The 22975-nt window shown below is 43.4% G+C and overlaps 1 protein-coding gene across 1 annotated transcript in view; it reads left to right on the top strand.

Annotated features, from left to right (window-relative positions):
- The window catches only part of MAP1LC3B (microtubule associated protein 1 light chain 3 beta), a 43886-nt gene extending 23274 nt beyond the window's left edge, over nt 1–20612 (top strand). Inside the window, exons 2-4 of the mRNA XM_068261093.1 lie at nt 8296–8351; nt 11811–11917; nt 16841–20612. Of these exons, the coding sequence (XP_068117194.1) occupies nt 8296–8351; nt 11811–11917; nt 16841–17012 (335 nt within the window). The 3' untranslated portion in view covers nt 17013–20612. The remainder of the gene's footprint in view (nt 1–8295; nt 8352–11810; nt 11918–16840) is intronic.
- Nucleotides 20613–22975: the final 2363 nt, after the last annotated feature.

Here is a 22975-nt window from a genome sequence, read left to right as displayed (position 1 = left end):
TGCCCCCTCCCCTGCTTACACCTCTCTGACACTGCAGCTTTCCCCTGCCCTGCTTACACCTCTCTGACACTGCAGCTTTCCCCTTTCCTGCTTACACCTCTCTGACACTGCAGCTGTCCCCTCCCCTGCTCATACCTCTCTGACAATGCAGCTTTCCCCTTCCCTGCTTATATCTCTGATAATGCAGCTGTCCCTCCCCTGCTTATACCTCTCTGATACTGCAGCTGTCCCCTCCCCTGCTTATAACTCTCTGACACTGCAGCTGTCCCCTCCCCTGCTTAGACCTCTGACACTGCAGCGGTCCCCTCCCCTGCTTACACCTCTCTGACACTGCAGCGGGCCCCTCCCCTGCTTACACCTCTCTGACACTGCAGCTGGCCCCTCCCCTGCTTACACCTCTCTGACACTGCAGCTGTCCCCTCCCCTGCTCACACCTCTCTGACACTGCAGCTGTCCTAGGCAGGTTTTGGTACTCCATACCAATTGTTACATATAGAGCTTAAAAAGGGGCCATTGTAAAACTCGCACTGGGGCCCAGAGCTCCTAAGCTATGCTACTGGCTCAGGTTCACTTCTGTGGCTTGGCATCATTCAAATAAAACAATCTATGATACATTTTATCCCATTGTCAGTGTATGCGTGCAGCACGCTAACAGCGCAGCACAGAGCCACTTCTGCAATATGGAAAAAGCTGCACACGTGGTTTCATGCTTCTGCACTGGTGCAAGCCTTTTTGTGCCTGTGCAGTACGGCTGTGTGAACTTATTCAGCAAGCCCTTGTGGAACCGGATAAGGGTCCCGGTGCAAGCACGGCGAGGTCGAGGGGGGCGGAGGAATCCTCTGTGTTATCCAGAGGCTTCATCCTACTGAGGTGAGTATCTGTATTGGCCACATTTCCCCTACAGGTACTCTTTAATATCCGCCTGGTCCTCTATGAGCAAGCTGATTGGTCGGTAGAGGGTTTGTTCAGCGTTGCTAGTTGCTGTTAGTTGGGATGGGGGGATGGTCTCCGGTTCCAGCAGCAGATTGCTGCTCTTCCATTAAGGGAGCATGTGCCTTCCTCTAATGCTTTGATGGAAGATGTCATAGATCTCCGGGGACTCCTAACAGGCCGCAGGAAGTGGCGAATATTCTGCTGCTGTGGACTGGATGAAGTAATGCAGGCCAACAATACATATTTACAGCAATTAAGACTCTGCCTGTCTGCAGACGGTAATCCAAACCGGAAACCCCATCCTGTCCAGACTTCAGTCAGGCTGTATGACCATCGGCCGCTCCTGTGAGGACTGCTGTGCTGAAATCCCAGCTTAAAGGAATTTGAAGTGAGAGGGATACGAAGACTGATATGTTTTATAAACAATATACAATGTCAGGCTGTCCTAATTCCCTGCCTCTAATACTCTTAAGCAGGCTGGATTTACCTCGCAGGAGCCTATAGGCACAAATGTTCTGGCACCTTAGATTTCACCCTCCATGAACCTACCAACCCCCGCAAAACCGCACCGCAAGTGTGCTGGCTGGCCCGGCTGTCGCTTCTCCCTTACATCAATGCCTGTCATAGGTAGCTACAGATGCCCTTTAGTACTAGATGGACAGATCTATCCTAAGTAGCTATAAGTGCCCCCCAAACAGGGGTGAGCCTGGGGTGCCTGGCACCTGGGTGCAAGATTTTCTCTGGCGCCTATGGGAGTGGTTAAATTAACCGCGCCCAACCACATAACCACACCCATGTCCTGCCTAATCACACCCACACCTTCCACCTCTTTACGCATGCATGTGATACCCCATTCCTACCCCTCTTCCATGGGCTTGCTCCTGGCTGGCTTTGGCTTCCTGCGAGTCTGTTAGTCTCTGGACTGACTTAGGCTGAGAGGCTCTGCGAGTGCGACGCAGTCACACACTGCGTATTTATGGCTGCCTGCGGCCACCCTACTCTCGCTCGCTGACGTCGGCTCCTCCCCCCCTGCCAAGCCCAAGGTGGGCTGCCTGTATCTTTCCCGTTGTGCCACGCAGCCTGCCAGTGTTGCCACCCTTTCACGTTATTTTTTACTGACAAATACCTAAAAATTTACTGACAAAAGATTTTTACTGACAAAATTTCCCCACTAAATGCACATAAGAGACAGCTTTTCCCCATGTAAATGCACATAACAAGAGACCGCTTTTCCCCATGTAAATGCACATAACAAGAGACCGCTTTTCACCAGTAAATGCACATAACAAGAGACCGCTTTTCACCAGTAAATGCACATAACAAGAGACCGCTTTTCACCAGTAAATGCACATAACAAGAGACCGCTTTTCACCAGTAAATGCACATAACAAGAGACCGCTTTTCACCAGTAAATGCACATAACAAGAGACCGCTTTTCACCAGTAAATGCACATAACAAGAGACAGATTTTCACCAGTAAATGCACATAACAAGAGACCGCTTTTCACCAGTAAATGCACATAACAAGAGACCGCTTTTCACCAGTAAATGCACACAAGAGACAGCTTTTCACCAGTAAATGCACATAAGAGACCGCTTTTCACCAGTAAATGCACATAACAAGAGACCGCTTTTCACCAGTAAATGCACATAACAAGAGACCGCTTTTCACCAGTAAATGCACATAACAAGAGACCGCTTTTCACCAGTAAATGCACATAACAAGAGACCGCTTTTCACCAGTAAATGCACATAACAAGAGACCGCTTTTCACCAGTAAATGCACATAACAAGAGACCGCTTTTCACCAGTAAATGCACATAACAAGAGACCGCTTTTCACCAGTAAATGCACATAACAAGAGACCGCTTTTCACCAGTAAATGCACATAACAAGAGACCGCTTTTCACCAGTAAATGCACATAACAAGAGACCGCTTTTCACCAGTAAATGCACATAACAAGAGACCGCTTTTCACCAGTAAATGCACATAACAAGAGACCGCTTTTCACCAGTAAATGCACATAACAAGAGACCGCTTTTCACCAGTAAATGCACATAACAAGAGACCGCTTTTTACCAGTAAATGCACATAACAAGAGACCGCTTTTCACCAGTAAATGCACATAACAAGAGACCGCTTTTCACCAGTAAATGCACATAACAAGAGACAGATTTTCACCAGTAAATGCACATAACAAGAGACCGATTTTCACCAGTAAATGCACATAACAAGAGACCGCTTTTCACCAGTAAATGCACATAACAAGAGACCGCTTTTCACCAGTAAATGCACATAACAAGAGACCGCTTTTCACCAGTAAATGCACATAACAAGAGACCGCTTTTCACCAGTAAATGCACATAACAAGAGACCACTTTTCACCAGTAAATGCACATAACAAGAGACCGCTTTTCACCAGTAAATGCACATAACAAGAGACCGCTTTTCACCAGTAAATGCACATAACAAGAGACCGCTTTTCACCAGTAAATGCACATAACAAGAGACCGCTTTTCACCAGTAAATGCACATAACAAGAGACCGCTTTTCACCAGTAAATGCACATAACAAGAGACAGCTTTTCACCAGTAAATGCACATAACAAGAGACAGATTTTCACCAGTAAATGCACATAATGACAAACAGCCAGTGTCCCCAGAATATATAGCCAGGGATATATGTGCCCAGTATATGTAGGCAGGGGGATATGTCCCCAGTATATGTAGGCAGGTGTATATGTCCCAGCATATGAAGGCAGGGGTATATGTGCCCAGCATAGGTAGCCAGGGGGTATATGTGCCCAGCATAGGTAGCCAGGGGGTATATGTGCCCAGCATAGGTAGCCAGGGGGTATATGTGCCCAGCATAGGTAGCCAGGGGGTATATGTGCCCAGCATAGGTAGCCAGGGGGTATAGGGTCCCCGTTTAGGTAGTTAGTGACAGGAGCGCTCCCCTCCCCTCTAGCCACTGCCGCCGCTCCCCCCCCTCACCTTGCCGCAGCTTCAGACCTCAATCAGCGGGTGACCCGACCAGTAAGAGGGCGCTGGACGCACCCGCTCTATATGCGGAAGTGATGTCACTTCCGCATATCAGTGCGGCATGCTAGGTCCTAGCGCCCGTCCGCCTGATCGAGGTCTGACGCAGCGGCGCCGGCGGCTAGAGGGAGCGAGCAAGCTTCGGCCACGGGGAGAGCGGCGGCCACAGGGGGAGAGCGGCGGCCGGGCGGCGCCTCTCAGAGGCAGGCGCCTGGGTGCCTTGCACCCGCCCAGGCTCTGCCCTGCCCCCAAATAATAGGAAGCTAGAGAAACCTCAGTATTAAGTAGCTAGAGGTGTCCCTGACTGAAGGAAGATCTCATCAGTGGAATGCCGAGAGTTTGGTGAGTAAGCTGTCATTTATACTCTGCTCAGGATTCTGCATAGGGAGAGGGGAGATCAGGGAGGGGGGAGTAAGCCGCCTTACCATCATCAAGCACCTGTAGGCACGTGCCTACAATGCCTTATGGTAAATCCGGCCCTGCTCTTAGCCATAGCCCCTGAACAAGCATGCAACAGATAAGGTGCTTGGAGGCTGGGAGCACACTAGGAAGTGCATAAAACCATACATGTTCTGTATTCAGCAATTTCCCTTTTCAATGGAGTAAAATCCAGTATCGGGCTTCTTTTACACGGCTCACTAAATTGCAATTCCGATTTGTGATTCCGCTCTTCACTGGATGCTAGCAACACAAGAACGCAGAAAAATCGCAGCATGTAGGCCTTGTCATGTGGTGACGGAAAATCTGCTAATCTTTGTAGTAGAAATAATTTTTCAGTTCAAGTTTAGTTTTAAAGGGAAAGATCACTTTTATTATAAAATTGTAGTAAATATTGATTTGTCCCACCTAAACCTTTTTTCAATAGAAGAATGTTAAAGGACAACTAAAGTGAGAGGGACATGGAGGCTGACATATTCATTTAATTATAAAGAAAGCACATTGCCTGGCTGCCCTGCTAATTATCTGCCTCTAATACTTTTAGCTGTAGCCCCTGAACAAGCATGCAGGTGCTCTGACTGAAGTCTGTTTGGACTAGCTGCATGCTTGTTCCACGTGTGTGACACTACTGCTGCCAAAGAGTCAGCTTCCTGTTGATATTTCAGCCGCCTGTTGAACAATACCAGGAAACTGGTACTATTTTAAAAGAAAATAAACATGGCAGCCGCCATATCCCTCTGACTTCAGGTGTGCTTTGCACTTCTTTTCAAGCATGGTAGTTTGCTGTTGTACTTGGTGTGGCGTTACCATGAGACTGTAATTTACTCATTTCCATAACCTGGTCTAATCCAGAGACTTGCAGCAAACACTCCATTCTGACAGTGGTTACACAGAGGTTGAGACGATCTCACACTGGGTGATTGTGTCATGTGACCTTTTCTGAAGCGATGTTATTGCTACTGTATGGAAAATGATCTTCTAATTCAGGATTTCTCAACCAGGGTTTCTTGAGTACTCTGCACGGGTTCCCTGGTGGTTTCCCCTATTATGGGGGAAGTATATTATTTAGAGCACATTATAATATAATGGGGGGGGGGGGGTTAGAATAATAATGAGCACATCAATAAAGCACTACGATAAGGAGACCGTATTAGTGACACTGTAATGGGGGTAGTGAAAATAAACAGCCACACCTATTTTTAAAGACCATGCCACCTGCAAAATAAATGCAGGAGTTCCTTGGGATTCAAAAGTTATTTGCAGGGTTCCTCCAGGGGTAAACCTTTTGAGAAAGACTGTTCTAATGGTTATGGACATCTGTGACTGCTGTCATTTGTTCTAAGTCAGCCCCACATTTCTAAATGGATTTTGTAAAGGAGCAGATCATTCTTGATGGAGCACAGTTTGAATGTCGTATGACTGGCAAGTAACCTTTCACGAGGGGGCGGGGCAGTGACCCTGCTGTGCTCTCTGCTGCACTCAGTCTGCCATCACAGCATGAAAAGCACAGCTAGCCTAAATGCTCAGAGCTTGACATTGGGAGACTTGCCTGAAAATATATTTAGGACTAATTAATTAGGGGTGGGAGGAAGGGGGTTATAGCGACTTAGCTGCCAAGCAGTGTCAGGAGGCCGGTTCCCAAAAGATTTCTTGTTAAAATCGATTAGGAATTGACCTGTGGTGTATGGGCATCCAACAGATCTGTCTGATCAGAGATTTGTTTCCCATACATCCCTAGATGTATTAGCACCTTACCAGTTTTGCAGGCTATACATTCAACAATTTAAGGTAGATCAGGCATTGATATTTCTCAGTAGAGATCTCGTAATGAGGATAAAGCTTATGGGACTCACAATCGTGACTCTAACATCAACTGCAAGATAAAAAAAAAAAATCGAACGATGTCAGTTTGCTAAAGGGACTAAACTTTTATCCACATGTCCATTTTTTTTTTTTACATTCCCCCCCCCCCCCCCCCCCCCAAAGATTTTTGATTTTGCAATCATCTGAATAGATCTTCCAGTTGTATCGGTCAGCACACCCAGTTGGCCGCTCCTCTTTATTTAGCTACATTTTTTTTGTACTATATTTATCTGTGTGGACATTTCTAACTACTTTTACCTAAAGGTGTGTACACACATGCGACTATAGTCGCTTGAAACAATCGTTCCCCGATCGTTTAAAAAAAACAGCCAACGATCATTAAGTCAAATGATGGACGACCTAGATCGTTAAAAATGAAAGATCTGTCCTGGCGGATTTTTTTAAGCGACGATCGTTGGCAAAAGTAGTACATCGTTAAACGGCTGTTCGTAGCAGGCAAGACATTCGCACTTCATTTTATAGTCACAGCACACTAAATTTTCCCCTCGCGATGTAACGTTCGTTCTATGATTGTGCCCAGTGACGCGTTTGTATACTACATGATTATACCATAATTTTTATTTTAACAGGACAAAGTGTATTTTAGTATGTTTTGTCAACACTATATTATCTAGATGCTCTACTACATACCGAGAGTATGAAATAGAAATTTAGTTATGTCATATACGTAACGTTAGTTTTAAAGTGTAACGTACGTTTTGAACCGTTTGTTACATACGGGTGGAACTTGCTATGATGTAACTTCCAGGAACAGTATGTGATGTTCTGGATCGTTCGTTAACAAACAATCAGATCGTTGCACACCTTTAAAAGCTAGAACGTTCTTTCGTCAATTAAAAGATCGTTCGTTGTTCACAACGATCGTTGTCGTATGTGTGTACGTAGCTTAAGTTTTGCAAACAAGGCTCAAGTCTCTGAACACTTCCTATATCAGCGGCAGCAGCCTCCTCCTCAAAGTGTACAAGAGCTGAGCAGCTCTAACCGTTTTATACATACCTGGCGCTTCCTCAAGCCCCATGCACACGGATTGCTCCCACGCCGCCGTCCTCTGTCTTCTCCCTCTTTGGTACCGGGTCCTGTCACTTTGGCCAGTCTGCACAAAAGAAGTGCGCCCTCTACGTATCTCTCCGGCAGCTGCTGGAGAGGTGCGTAAAAAGCGCACTTATCTTACGTCAAGTGTGGGAGGGGAAAATGGGAGGGAAAGCGGCTTCAGCCAATCAGGCTGCATAAGTTAAGTCTGAGGGGAAAGTAGAGAAGCAAAAAAAGGACAACCCAGCATGCCCTGCAACTTCCTTTGTGCGTACCAAATAAGAATCAGGTAAACTGGGGAATGATCATTTATCAACAAGAAAAGTAATAGTGATTTTAACTTTTGGATTGCCTGGTTAGCATCCTTATTACTTGTTACCAGATAAAAATAAATAATTTTTGATTTTATGCCCGACAAGTACACTTCAAAAGACAACTGAGCTGAGAGGGCTGCCATACTTATTTCCATTTTCTGGTGTTATTCAGATACTGCTGCAGTCAAATAGACCAGTAGGGCTGCCAAGCAACTAGTATTATTTAAAAGGAAACCAATATGGCAGCCTCCATATCACTCACCTTGGGTTCGCTTTAATGTACACATTGTTGTCAATGAGGTGAGGTGCATAACAAGTTTGCTGCATTCAGGACATTGTTTACATGGAGTCATCGCTATCCTGCCTGACATTACTGTGATATCGTCGCTCTGATTCTCACGCTACAAGTATGTTGGTGTCTGATAATCGCTGCTATTGTTCCCTATGCAGACATCTTATCTTTACTACACTGACACAAAGGAGAGCCATTCAAGAGCTTACAAAGCTGATCAGTCCGACCAGTAGATGGTGCTATAAACAAGTCCTACATTTCAAGATGTTTTTTTAAATTTCTTGATTGTAAGCCTTTTGATGCTAAGCCCAGGCCGTAGATAAATGTGAGCTGTTCCCCTGATCTTTCTCTTTCTTTTATCTGTAGAGCAAAGAGTGGAGGATGTTCGACTCATCCGAGAGCAACACCCCAGCAAAATCCCGGTAAGTGGCTGTTGTGTCACTGAACTTTTCTGCTGTTGGAGGAGGCGTAACAACCAGATATATGCTTATTGTGGATTTCTCTTTGCTTTGGGCCTTTATCCATCCACATAGCGTTCTGTTACTCAGTCATATGCTATGTAATGCAATACTATGTGGATCTATATGGAGAAACTAATTCTGGAAAGGCTTGTATATCTGGAACCCTCCGCTGGTATCTTGTGCATTTATTATTTTGTTTCTTTACATACGTTCAAGTTTCCTCCTTCTATGAAGTGTTATTTGACTGGGGATCAAACCAATGAGTAAAAAGGTTTCCTTTAAATATACTGTAATAAAAAAAAATGGGCCCCTGGGGGGTACTTGCCTCGGGAGGGGGAAGCCTCTGTATTCTATCGTGGTTTCCACCGCCGTCCTCCGGTGGTCTCGCTGGGCCCCTCCGAAGCCACAGCTGACAATTTGTCAAGCTGTTCCCTGGCTCCAGCGCAGTAGTGGCTCTCGGCTCGGGATCAGACGTAAATTGCCGATCCCAGTTGGGTCCGCTCTACTGCGCAAGCCGCCATTCGGAGGGGCCCAGTGAGACCTTGGGATGGAGGATGGCGGTGGAAACCTCGATAGGATCTAGACTATAGGCTTCCCCCTCCCGAGGCAAGTACACCCCAGGGGCACTTTGTTCTGTTACCGGTTTTCTTTAAAGCAGGAGGATGAAACAGACCAAAATCTAAAACCTAGTCTAATGCCTAGAATGCACGAGTCGATCCAGCAGCCGATTAGCCGCCGGATCGACTCCCGCCGCTTCCACGCTCGTCCGCGCGGATCAATCACCGCTAGTGCTTCCTTATCAGCGCTCGATTCCCTGCCATTGTCCGCCGGCGGGGATCGAGCGGGAGCGGGTCGAGCGGCTTGATCGGGCCAGCTGCATATTAGCTGGCCGATACACGGTGCAGAAACGTACCGTGTATCCCCAGCATTACGCATGGTGTGTACCCAGTATAACGCTGTCTAAATCACTCACTTACAATACATTTGCATTACTGAAGAGGGCTGGCGCTTCCATAGGGGCAACAGGGCAATTGCCAAGGGCCTCAGCGACTGCTGTAGGGCCCAACCAGTTTCTCCTCCCCCCCCCCCCCCCATTAAGCTAATAGGAGGGGTTCAGGGGGGCTTTATATTAAAGCACACCTGAGGTGAGAGGGATATGGAGGCTTCCATATTTATTTCCTGCTGATATTTTGCCTCTAATATTTTTAGCCATAGACCCTGAACAAGCATGCAGCAGATCAAAAGATTCTGACTGAAATCTGATTTGGATTAGCTGCATGCTTGTTTCAGGTGTGTAAATATGGCAGCCTCCACCTCCCCCTCACCTCAGGTTTTTGTTGCCCAAGGCTCTTCCCCCCCCCCCCCCCCCCCCCTTAAATCTAGAATGGCCCTGCACCTGATATTCTGTTACAACCTGCATACTTGTCACAAAAATCTTAAAATTGAAAACATATACAATCACATACAAATAAGAGAAGCGTAAAATGAGCCATAAATTACTTTTCTCCTATGTTGCTACCACTTACAGTAAGTAAAAATCTGACACGATCAACAGGTTTTGGGCTAGTTCCTGTACCATAGGGGATTCTCATCATGACCTTTTTTTATAAAGATACTCCCTGAAAAAAATGTATATGCTGGCCAGCCTCCCTGCTCACTGCACATATTTGTTTTTGGAAGTTGGATGGAGCAACTGCCATTCACTAAGTGCTTTTGAAATTAAAGAAATCCCCGAGAACCCCCCATGAGGAGATGGGCTAGTCCAAAACCTGTCTGTTCTGTCAGATTTCTACTACTTATTGTAAGTGACAGCAACATAGAAGAAAAGTAATGTATGGTTCATTGTACTCTGGGAGAAATGCACTTTTAAGCTATATATGTTTACAAATATTTCAAATTTTCAGATGTTCGCGATAGTTCCCCCCCCCCCCCCCCCCCCCCGGGTCATACTACAGTCAGAGGGAGATTGGGCTGCTGTTTAACTTCCTCTTGCAGCCTTTAATAAATCACATGGAGAATTATGCAATGCAGAAAAGAACAATCACACCAAGTTGTGAAAAAACTGGAATTTATTTTTGAAGCAAGTATGCAGTCTATGGAGTTCAGTCTGATTTGCATAAAAGCAATTTTCCAGCCAAGTGTTTTTTTTTTTTTTGGTTAATTGTATTTAAGGATGTTTGATGTACTGGGAACATACATGCGGCCACCCACTCTTATTACAAGGCTGTCACTCTGCTAATTTTGTCTTGAGTAGTGTTAGAATAACCCACCCAAAGTAAGCAGGCAGAGGAGTCAGAATATCTTGCTCTTAGTCTGAGTCAGTTATTTAGGAAAGACCGTTGATCAGCATAAGAAATCATGCAAGTTATATTTTAATTAAAAGTGGGATTATAATCTCACAACTAAAATGTCACTCTTAAATTATATAAAAGAACATTTTAAAAGCAATCTGACACTCATGTAACTTTCACTGCAGAGAGCAGTTCGAAATGGCCTTATCTCTGGCTAATGGCAAATGTAATCATTGCTGTCAGAAGCTCTCTGAGGCAAGTGCCTTCACTCCACCCCCTTTTTCTGCTGAAGTGACTCAGCTGTTTCCAGTGCTAAGTACCTGTTCAGCAGAGGGAGGGAGGAAGGAGGGAGCAGGATCAAAACAGAGGCAGAGTGTGTGGAGGAGACAGAGATATGCTAGCATGTCCTGCTCTCTGCACTGCTACCTGCAGTGAAAGTACAGGTTTTCATACATGGAGAATGCTTGGGAATGCTTTCAAACGTTGTTTTATGTAACTAAGAGTAATTTTAGTTTTGGGAGTATACCACTGTGAATCGCAATTCCCATTTGCGATTTTTACGTATGTAGTATAAAAGAGCCCTAAAGCCTACCTGAAGTGACAATTATATAAACATATACACATATAGTACTAGCCCTACTAAGAAATTATTTGAAGCCACGAGAATGTCCATGAGAATGTCGCTCATGTAATTGCAGCCGAATGGTGCATGTGGTTGGCAGGTGTGAGGCTGGACTGCCCGAAAAAAACCACACTTTTCAGCCTCCCATGGAAAACCGGCCTCAGTTGGATGTTTCTGTGAGGGCTGGGCCCCTTTAAGACCGATTTGGCAGCACTTGCTGATCACCAGGGGTTCCCTGTGGGGGTGGTCCCACTAGCAGGGTTGCGATTGCAAAATGCTGCAGTTGCTCCAGAAAATTGTGGCACTTGCGCGATTTAGAAACCCTTGGGCCACAAAGTGCCCATAGTGAGTCCCAGCCCTAAGTTAGGTAAAATAAGATCGATGTATGGTATAAGCAGCAGTGAAGCTAGGCTGACTTCGGGACAGATTCTGTCACACACACACAGCTACACGTCTTCTATCTTTCCATTGTTCACTAATTTTCCTGTTTTTGTTGTTGGGTCTCAGGTTATAATTGAGAGGTACAAGGGGGAGAAGCAGCTGCCAGTTCTGGACAAAACCAAATTCCTGGTCCCTGACCACGTCAATATGAGCGAGCTCATCAAAATCATCCGGTATGTGAAAAAATGGATTGATAGTCTTTACGGTCATTAAAACGATTGCATGAGGTTTTCCAACTACATATATGACACATGAAATGAGCATTCAGTTCACCGTTTGGTCTCTATGTAGTTTACATTTACTTTGTGGTTACGGTTTTATCTGATTCACTCTTAGGTTACCTTAAAGCAAACCTGAAGCGGAAAAAAAACCATGAAAAAAAACCATTGTATGTGTACAGGATCTTCTCAAAAAATTTGCATATTGTGATAAAGTTCATTATTTTCTGTAATGTACTGATAAACATTAGACTTTCATATATTTTAGATTCAAATACACACAACTGAAGTAGTTCAAGCCTTTTATTGTTTTAATATTGATGATTTTGGCATACAGCTCATGAAAACCCAAATTTCCTATCTCAAAAAATTTGCATATTTCATCCGACCAATAAAAGAAAAGTGTTTTTAAAACAAAAGAAGTCAACCTTCAAATAATTATGTTCAGTTATGCACTCAATACTTGGTTGGGAATCCTTTTGCAGAAATGACTGCTTCAATGCGGCGTGGCATGGAGGCAATCAACCTGTGGCACTGCTCAGGTGTTATGGAGGCCCAGGATGCTTCGATAGCGGCCTTAAGCTCATCCAGAGTGTCGGGTCTTGCGTCTCTCAACTTTCTCTTCACAATATCCCACAGATTCTCTATGGGGTTCAGGTCAGGAGAGTTGGCAGGCCAATTGAGCACAGTAATACCATGGTCAGTAAACCATTTACCAGTGGTTTTGGCACTGTGAGCAGGTGCCAGGTCGTGCTGAAGAATGAAATCTTCATCTCCATAAAGCTTTTCAGCAGATGGAAGCATGAACCCACTTTTGACCAGAAACAGCGGCAGAAGCGCCTGACCTGGGCTACAGAGAAGCAGCACTGAACTGTTGCTCAGTGGTCCAAAGTACTTTTTTCGGATGAAAGCAACTTTTACATGTCATTCAGAAATCAAGGTGCCAGAGTCTGGAGGAAGACTGGGGAGAGGGAAATGCCAAAATGCCTGAAGTCCAGTGTCAAGTACCCACAGTCAGTGATGGTCTGGGTTGCCATGTCAGCTGCTGGTGTTGGTCCACTGTGTTTTATCAAGGGCAGGGTCAATGCAGCTAGCTATCAGGAGATTTTGGAGCACTTCATGCTTCCATCTGCTGAAAAGCTTTATGGAGATGAAGATTTCATTTTTCAGCACGACCTGGCACCTGCTCACAGTGCCAAAACCACTGGTAAATGGTTTACTGACCATGGTATTACTGTGCTCAATTGGCCTGCCAACTCTCCTGACCTGAACCCCATAGAGAATATGTGGGATATTGTGAAGAGAAGGTTGAGAGACGCAAGACCCAACACTCTGGATGAGCTTTAGGCCGCTATCGAAGCATCCTGGGCCTCCATAACACCTGAGCAGTGCCACAGGCTGATTGCCTCCATGCCACGCCACATTCAAGCAGTCATTTCTGCAAAAGGATTCCCAGCCAAGTGTTGAGTGCATAACTGAACATAATTATTTGAAGGTTGACTTCTTTTGTTTTAAAAACACTTTTCTTTTATTGGTCGGATGAAATATGCTAATTTTTTGATATAGGAAATTTGGGTTTTCATGAGCTGTATGCCAAAATCATCAATATTAAAACAATAAAATACTTGAACTACTTCGGTTGTGTGTATTTGAATCTAAAATATATGAAAGTCTGTTTATCAGTACATTACAGAAAATAATGAACTTTATCACAATATGCAAATTTTTTGAGAAGATCCTGTAGTATAGACTAACCAGCAAGCTCATGGTGACCCAGAACTCATTGGAGTGTGTAAGGAACTACAATGGTCCTAAAAGCCCCCTTACTAAGATGTTAAGAAAAACAAAAGTTTGCTTTCTTAAAACAGAAAGCATTTGCGATAATTCAGGTTGGAGTGAGCTTGAGATGTCTCTCAGTGCAACACTGCTGAATATATGCAAATTAACCATTGAACCCTTAGAAGCTAAACACACCTCCAGAACCGCTGGAATGCAATGATGTCAGCTTGTTAATTTGTACAGAGCCATAATAATGCGTAGTATGAATGATGATTGGAACGTTAGTAGCAAAGTAAGGGGTCCCATATTTTTATTTTTATTAGTGTTTTTGTAGTTTTTTTTATGTTTTTGTTTTTTTCAACTCTTCCTGCACAGAAAACGATTAGGGCCAGTGCACACCAAAAAGCGCTATCGTAATCGCAAACGCTCAGTGCTTTTTGAAGTGATTTTCTTAGGCGATTCTAGGCATGTGCCTAGCGATTTTCTAATCCTGCCTTGTGATTTTAGGAGGGTTTTTGTGTAGCATTTTTTGTTACAGTAGAGCTGTGACTGAACAGCTTGGAAAATTGCTCTGATCTAGCACTTTTCAGAGCGATTTTCCACTTTCCAATACAACATTGTGGCTGATTCGCCTCAGAAATCAGTAGGACTTGCGTTTGGGAGAAAATTCCATTGCTCTGGTGTGTTCCATCCCATTTAAATACATTAGCCAAGCGCTTTTCAAAGTGCTAGCAGTTATAAAAACGCTCAGAAAATCTCATGGTGTGCACCAGCTATCACTCTTTTCTTTGATTCTAAGGTTCTATTGCTGCACTGCACATACAATTTACTATCTTATAAGTTTATTTTCGCTTCAGATTTGCTTTAACCTCCCTGGCGTTCAATTTCCCCAGGATTTCTGTGCAAAAAGTGATTTAATTTATTATAACCTTTGAGAGAGAGAGTATTGACATGTATGCACGTCAAGTGTTCACAGCATGTTTTGTATTGACGTGTATAACCGTCAATATTGCTAGGGAGGTTAACCCCTTCCAGACCTTTTGTAATTGAAATCTACGCCATGTTTGGGATCGGTTATCCCTGCCAGGGTGTAGATTTCAATTACTGTGCCGTACGCTCACGCCGGTACTGCCGAGGGAGTGGGCTACTGCGAAGAGTGAGAGAGAGAGGTCCGTGCGATGAGGTTGGTGAGCCCCGTTTTCATACCAAAAAGTCTCTGGTCCTTAATATTACAATTTAATACGCATACAAATAAGAAGTGCGTTTCTCCCTGATTAAAATGAGCCATAAATTACTTTTCTCCTATGTTGCTGTCACTTACAGTATGTAGTAGAAATGTGACATTACTAAGGGCCCGTTTCCACTGTTGCGACGCGATTTCGCCGGCATCCCGATGCTTGTAAAAACGCATGTGGATGCGTTTCCGCATGCGTTTTTACCCGCGATTTCGCGTGGCAGGGTGCCATGCGAAATTAACCATGACTCTGCCAGGGCAAAATAACATTGAAAAAGGTGCGAAATCGCACGTGAATCGCGGGTAAAAACGCATGTAAAAAACGCATGCGTTTTTCCTATTAAATACATTAGCGGCGATTCGCATGGATTCCCGACGCAGGCGATTTCTGTGGGTCCCGTCGTGCAGATTTGGCCCGCCGCCAAATCGCTCCCGCACGCCGCACATATGGAAACAGCCCCGGCCACTTCAATGTACCAAGCGAATCCGCATGTCGGCGCCGCATGCGGATTCGCTATGGTGGAAACGAGCCCTAACAGATTTTGGACTAGCCCATCTTCTTTATAGGTGGGTTTTCTTTATTTGTAAAAGCATGCAGTGAATGGCAGTTGCTCCGTCCAATTTTTACTACCTACTGTAAGTGACAGCAACATGGGAGAAAGGTAATTTTATGGCTCCTCTTTAAGGGTCCAGAGACTACTGGTAAGGAAGTGGTTTAAAGGGAAGGTCCGAGGTTAAAATAGCAAAAACAACCCCACCCCCCCTAAAAACAGATCCACTTACCTGGAGCTTTCTCTAGCCCAGGTGTCCCCAAACGTTTTGGGTCGAGGGCCGGGTCAACATACTTCAGACTGCTGGGGTTGCCTGAGTATACATAAAATGATGTAGAAGGCTTTGTGGTGAAGTGAAGCATACCCAGGTGACAACCTGCAGTCCAATTGGACAGCAGTGTCACCTGATGTGGAATTTGATTGGAAACCAGCGAATTACTGCTTTCTGGCTTTCATGTGGATGGGTGGTGCCAGCACTGCTATTCTATATGCGGACAACCAATATTTAAAGCTGTAGCTGACCGCATCTATAAGTAATACATTTTCTGTGTGGGGGGGCCGGTAAAAAAGCCTCGGGGCCACATTCAGCCTGCGGGCCTAATGCTGGGAATACACGGTTCGTTTTTGCCTTCGTTTAAACCTTCGATTCGTTCGGTAAACGAATCGAGTGTTGAAAACGTATGTGAAAATAGTCATAATCTCATTATAGTTTCGATTAATAGACCCCAAAAACGAACGACTAGTGATCGAACATGTTTGATATTATCTCTCTTTATCCATCTAATCGAGCCATTGGTAGGCTTGATGGCTGTTCAGATCGATTATATATTCGTTTATGCTAGTCCGTCCCTGTAAAAAGGGATTTTCGTTTCTTTGCAGCCTTCGATCATTGGAAAAACGAAACCATCAGAATCGAAAAAAAAAACGAAACCGTGGGTGGTGATATTAACCGTATGACCGATTATTTCGGGATCGAAAAGGACAAAAGGCACAATCGAAACGAAGGTTTAAACGAAGGCAAAAACGAACCGTGTATTCCCAGCATTAGTTTGAGGACCACTGCTCTAGCCCCTAAAAGGCTATGTGTACCTCGCCGCAGCTCAGGTGTCCCCGGATCCCCTCTGTGACAGATGCTGACCTGGTGATGCCATGGTTGCATGTGTGTATAGCTTAGAAGCTATTTTAGGAGTTAAATACCTTTTTAAGGGGCCAGAAAATGTTATACTATGAGGGAAAAAAACTTGCTCTTTTTTTGACAACTCTCTCAGTATTTTGGCTAATTAAGATGGAACTTTCTGCCCTTTTTCCTGGCAGGAGACGTCTACAACTGAACGCCAACCAAGCCTTCTTTCTCCTAGTGAACGGTAACAGCATGGTGAGCGTATGCACGCCAATCTCCGACGTCTACGAGCGAGAAAAGGATGAGGACGGCTTTCTCTATATGGTCTACGCATCACAGGAGACATTTGGCATGGAATATGCATAAATTGACCCACGGCTGAAATCTTGGTTTTAAGTTTTATTTTTTAAAACTGTTTTCCTTCTAAATCTCACAGGGAGAACCGCATTGAATAAGCATCTCTCCTTCACTTAGATCTCTATATGTGCGTATTTGTGCTACCCATAAAATTATGTATTTTAAAAAATGGATCTTAATTTGCTTAAAATTAAAAGGGGAAAAAAATATATGCAAAAGCCATATCCATTTTGATTTATAGTTCGTGTGTGAAGCCATCATTGAAGTCCTATTCTGAAAAAAAAAAAACCTTCATGAAATTTATGGGTGTTGCAGTGATGGTATAGAGGGAATTCCTTTGACAAAAAGTTTAGAGAATTCCCAAGTTTTGCAATGGCTGGAGGGATGTTTAACGTCAAATGACCTGAAAATTTGGTAGCACTCCATAAGTTGGGTCCATTGCAAGGTCCATAGGTCCACTATGAATTCACATGGCATTTACGCAGCATGTAATCTTCTATATTCACGTTAATGTTGGAAGGAATGTTTGGTGCCGTTACTTTGTCTAAGGATTGTTAGAGGAGCTGAGATTCTGTACTTCAGATCCATAAATAACTGGTTTGTAAAGCCAGATAAGAATCAGGTTCTTAACAAAAATGATGCTCTTGTTTATGGGTTTACCAAAAAAATGTAAGAGGGACAGATTTTGGAACGAAAGGGGTGAGGGTTTGGTGACTGCGAATTTTAGAGACAGTTTCACTATTATTAAAGGGTATTTGAACTTCTAAACAAATTCTAATCCTCCCTGATCAATAATGCTTTTTTTAATAGATTGATAATTTTTTAAGCAGTTGTCGGGGTGCAGTTCACCTTTTCTTTACTGCATGGGTTAAATGGCATATGTGGAAAAATAAATATTGCAGACTTCAAAATATCGGTTGCATGGCCTGTGCTACCGTTTCCAAAACTCCATCAGATAATGCTCACTGGGGACATCCTTGCAGCCCTCTGTCACCACTCCCAGACTTGTGAGCTGCACGTACAAACGCATGCTATTCCTGTGAATCTAGAGTTGGGGGATGGTGTTCAGACCTGCTTTTTCAGCAACTACACAGGCTGGACTTTTTTAGACAACAGCGACTGGATCGAATTTAAACAATCAGATGCAGTAGGCTGCTGGATTTTAACCCAGCTTTATTGAAAGCTGCAGTTTTATTTCTGAGACTACAAATACACTTTGCTTATTTTGCTTCTACACACTACCCTGGTACGAGCAGTCTGTATGCTGTGTACATAAACTGCTGTGAGCCCGCCCACTAGTCTGATACCCACCCCCTTCCTCTTACTGCATCCATCCCTGCACCTAACAAATTTAGGTTGATGCTTGTTATCTACAAGCTGTACTATTAGGTCTGGATTGAAAAACTGTCCTGAATTTTTTTTCGAACAAATGTACCCCCATCAAAATGAAAATCCACCATGATTGGTTCTTCCCACCAAAAGACCACTATAGCAAAAAATTAAGACCTAAATTTCATATATAAAATGAACATTTGATCCAGAATAAAATGCAATATAAATGTATTTTTTCCTTATGTTGCTGTCACTTACATCAGGTACTTATCTGACAGGTTTTGGTCTAGCCCATCTCCTCATAAGGGATTCTCAAGGCTTTCGTTTCTTACAAAAAGCACTTACTGAACGGCAGTTGCTCAGTTCAACTGCCAGAATGTGTGAAAATGAGTTGATAGGCTGGATTTATCTAGAGATCCTTTTTAAAGGTGGTGCTCTTGTAAAGAATAAAGGAAATGCTGAGAACTCCCCATAAGGAGAAGGACTAGTCCAAAACCTGTCGGGTTTCTACTGCTTACTGTAAATGACCGCACTATAGGAATAAAGTCATTTATACTGTATTTTAGGAAATGTACATCTTGTATGTATGTGTTTATAATCTTACAACTTTTTCATGATGGTGGTACTTTTAAATACTGAACCTGTAAGGTTGGCTGTATTTATAAAGTGATAAATACTGTGTTTGCTGGAATATAGAGAAGTCCTGCCAGTGGACTTTCTGCTGATGCCCGATAAAGGACTAATGTTCATGGTTTTTTGGCAGATTTTACCTTTTGGCTTATACATTTGCTGGATATAACCTAGCAAATCTCATTTGAGACTGGATTCCATAGTTCTGGTCTGCATGGATACTTTGAGAGACGACTGTGGGCATTATAAACAAACGTTTGCCAAAAGTTGTACAGCCATAGTTAAGATCAAAACCCTAATTGAGGCAAGCCTTGAACTGACTCGGGTGGTTTATAACAAAGGTAGATCTTACTGGACACCTCAATGTTTCTAGGTCCAAGATTTGAGACATGATAGACATCCTCTGCGGGATACAAGAACCTCCAAGTCAGTTTATAGTACCATACATTTTGGGATTATAGCAATTACAAATCTTATAGGAGTAATAGAGATTTATAGGATAATAGGGGATAGTAAATGGGTCTGATCAACCAAATGCAAATAATGTGGAGTTGATGCAGAATCATGCTAATGTTTTTAGCTTTGAGATGGACTGAACTAATCTCCAATTGGCTGCATTCATTGATCCTTTTTTTTTAAACCAAATACAATTGTGTAATTGTGCGTCACCTCGGACTTGTTTGCATCCATATTAACAAACATGTAATGAGAGGTACTGTAGGTGGGGTAGTTTGCAGACACAAAAGATTTTGTTGCTAATACAAGTGAATTTTCCCCTTCTACTAGTAATAGTGTCTTTGCAAACTCCTTATTTTCTGGGGTCGAAAAGCCATACTTGGGATACCGAGGGCCTTCACAAAGACATGGATAGGTCACTGCCAGGTTTGCCGTTCACAAAGGCTGATGTCTACTTCTGACATGTCGAATTGTCCATCACTCAGATATAAATTTTACTGCAGACAATTCTGATAACTGGGTTTTCAATTAGGTGTTGAGCAATCGGATATGTTAAATATTGGTCCACTGTACACTTGCTATACTGTGCAGTTGTCAACGACTTATCGACATGACCTGTGATGGACTTTCCCTCAAATTGATTGCTGGTCAGAAGTAGGGATGATCAATGAGATGCAATTATTTCCGAGTTCATGTAGGATTATGTACATTTGGATACCAGGAGAAGGAAACAGTGCACTGTTGCTATTGGCTAATTTAACTAAGCCTGACCACTAAGGATTTCTTCCCATATAAGCCACTCCCAATTTGGGCAGCTCCAACTAGTGCAGCTGCCAGCTTGTTATTGGCCATCCGAGTCGTACACTGATGTGACTGTGAATCCAACCACTGTCAAGCTTGCTAAGCAATATATGTGGAGAGGAAGAGGCGGGACATATCACTACCCACTAGAAGTTCCTCCTTACAGAGGCGCTTTTTAAACTAGCATGTATCCAGCACATTTGTGCACTTTAGAGCCTCAGAAGCTTGCTTAAAGTGAAACGCTCATCAAGCAGAGCACCCAGCGGCGCCCACTGCTGTACCAGATACCCTACTTACCTACCATGAAAAGTATTATCTTCCATGGATATATTGATGTTTGCTATGACTGTTTTCACTTACAATTGATGGCAATAAATGGTGCCAAGCATTTTCCTTCTGGTGTCCGTTCATTGCATTTATTTGCTTTAAGCACGCTGCGTATCTTTATACATTGCACAATTCCATCTTGTGACATCCATCCTGCAGACAGCCAATCTGTGTGCCTGCCAAACGCTTATGTAATCTTGTATGCAAATTTATGCAGCTTGAAAATGTACAAATCAGTTTAAACCCGGGTGGAACGTGATTGGTCCATTTTCAAGTTGCACACATTTGCATACACCTTTACATAATCCTGCATGAACACTGAAATGTTTGCATCTCATAGATTATTTCTAGTCAGTAGGGTTGATTAGTTGTGTAATTTGTAAGGAGATTTCACTATCTGTTAGGCTAAAGTGTGGTAGGTGGACATTTTAATAGCATTACCTACATCCACCCCATCAGTTGAATAGAATGTAGGGAGGGACAGTAATCTATGGTTTTACAGGAGGCCCCAGGACCTATTGCAACAGAACTACTGTAACTTTCTACTGAGTTGATTGGCTGCATTTTCTTAAGTATTAGCTTTGCTCATAATTCTGGGTATCTGAGGTCCATATTATCTTCATAACTAAGAATGACTATTATAGGAACGAATACAGAATTTAGCAATACATTTTATGTTTTCTGTGTTGTGCACAAGATCATTTCAGTTTTATTGAAAGATATTCACCTGCATGTGTTATTTTTTATTTAACCTTTTCTTACTTTCTGAAGAATTCTAGATAATACTGCTTGAATTTACGTTCAGTATAAAGAACTTTTGTTTTTCTTCATTCTTGTAATAGCTTTTGTTCTTTTACTGGTTTTTCCTGTATAAATAAAGCTTTTTTTTAATATTTAGTCATACATTGGTTATTGTGGTGACGGGCTTCACTGGTATGTTTGAATAGTACAAACCATGCAGAGGACAGACTAGCTAAAATCACTTGAATCTAGAGTAAGGTAAAACCTGCCTAATCAGGACAATACCATTTATTGGCTAACTTAAAGGAAAGTGTAAGCTTTCATCTAATAAACCTTCTAAAGACTCTACCTCAGTATACAGGAATCTGAAGAAGGTTTAGTAGGCAAAACCTTACTTTCTTTCAATTTAGCCGATAAATGTTATCATCCTGATCCAGAGTTATGCAAAACAGACTAATCGAATTCCACATTAGCTTCATTCAATTTAGAACATTTTGGTGCTACATAATTCAATATCCTCTCATCTAAAAGGAAAAATGGTCCGCACTTGTCAGTAAAGTGTAAATAATTATTGACTTATCCAGCTATGAATAAGGACTGACAGTCCGAAACATGTCAGCTATGTAAAGCCTGCCGTAGTTATTCTTGGATACGTCCATAATAAAGATCTACACTTTACTGACAAGTGCGGACTATTTTTCCTTTTTGTCTGATTCTGGACTTGCTGCCCAGGTCAAGCACTGCAGTGAAGGTCGGTGGACTAGAGCAGGGTTTCCCTTGGTTTATACATCCACTCATCTAGTTGCATTTTATTGACCACCTTAATTGTCTGGCACTCTACCTCACCAGAACTCCTTCAATACTTTAAAGACCACACGTGTTCAAATTCACCCAATCGCACTTCAACACTGCGCATACCAGGCTCCAGTGTAGAAGGGTGACATTTGGTGTCATGCACTCTACCATAAGTGAAAACCAGAGGAATTGGTGGCCATGTTCTCAATTTGCACACAGAAGGAAGGCATCTGCTTTCCACTCCCTCTCTCAGAATGCATCATGGGAAATGCCAACACAATGACATGGCCAGCATCGAGACGCCATATGAGGTGATGGTTTGTGCAAAAGATGTAAGGAGTCTAAGGGCGGCCAATCAACCATTTAATTCGATTATAATAATCAAATTGGATGAAATCAGTGCCGCCAAGTGCATGCCTGACAATGCGACCAATTTCAGGACGAACATTGGGCGCATTCTCAATCGTGCATGCTGCAAGATGTTGTTCGATGGGGTGCGTACAGCGTGCAATTTCCTTACGATCAACTAGCGCGATGAAACCTGCGATGCTAATTCCCCCCCCCCCCCCCCCCCCCCCGACAGGTGTAAATGTATACATTACCTCTCCATGGTCTCTGCTTGTCCCTCGCTGGTTTCTGGGATTCAGTCTGTCTCTACATACACGTGCGCCCGTGGTTACCTATTAAGAAACCACGTGGGGTGTATGTATATGCAGAGCGGAGGAATCCTGGAAGCTTGCAGGGGCCACGGAAAGGTAATGTATACCTTTACACTGGGGGGTAGGGCACATATTAAGTAAGCTAGACACAGTATTGAGGCCAGCACACAAGGCAGATTGCAGATTGATTTCAACATGAAATTGATCGGGAATCTACCTGTGGTGTATGGG

Source organism: Hyperolius riggenbachi, chromosome 11 (genome assembly GCF_040937935.1).
Source record: "Hyperolius riggenbachi isolate aHypRig1 chromosome 11, aHypRig1.pri, whole genome shotgun sequence".
Taxonomy (NCBI): Eukaryota; Metazoa; Chordata; class Amphibia; order Anura; family Hyperoliidae; genus Hyperolius; species Hyperolius riggenbachi.
The sequence above is the reverse complement of the archived record's forward strand: the minus strand, read 5'-3'. Positions and strand labels throughout refer to the sequence as shown.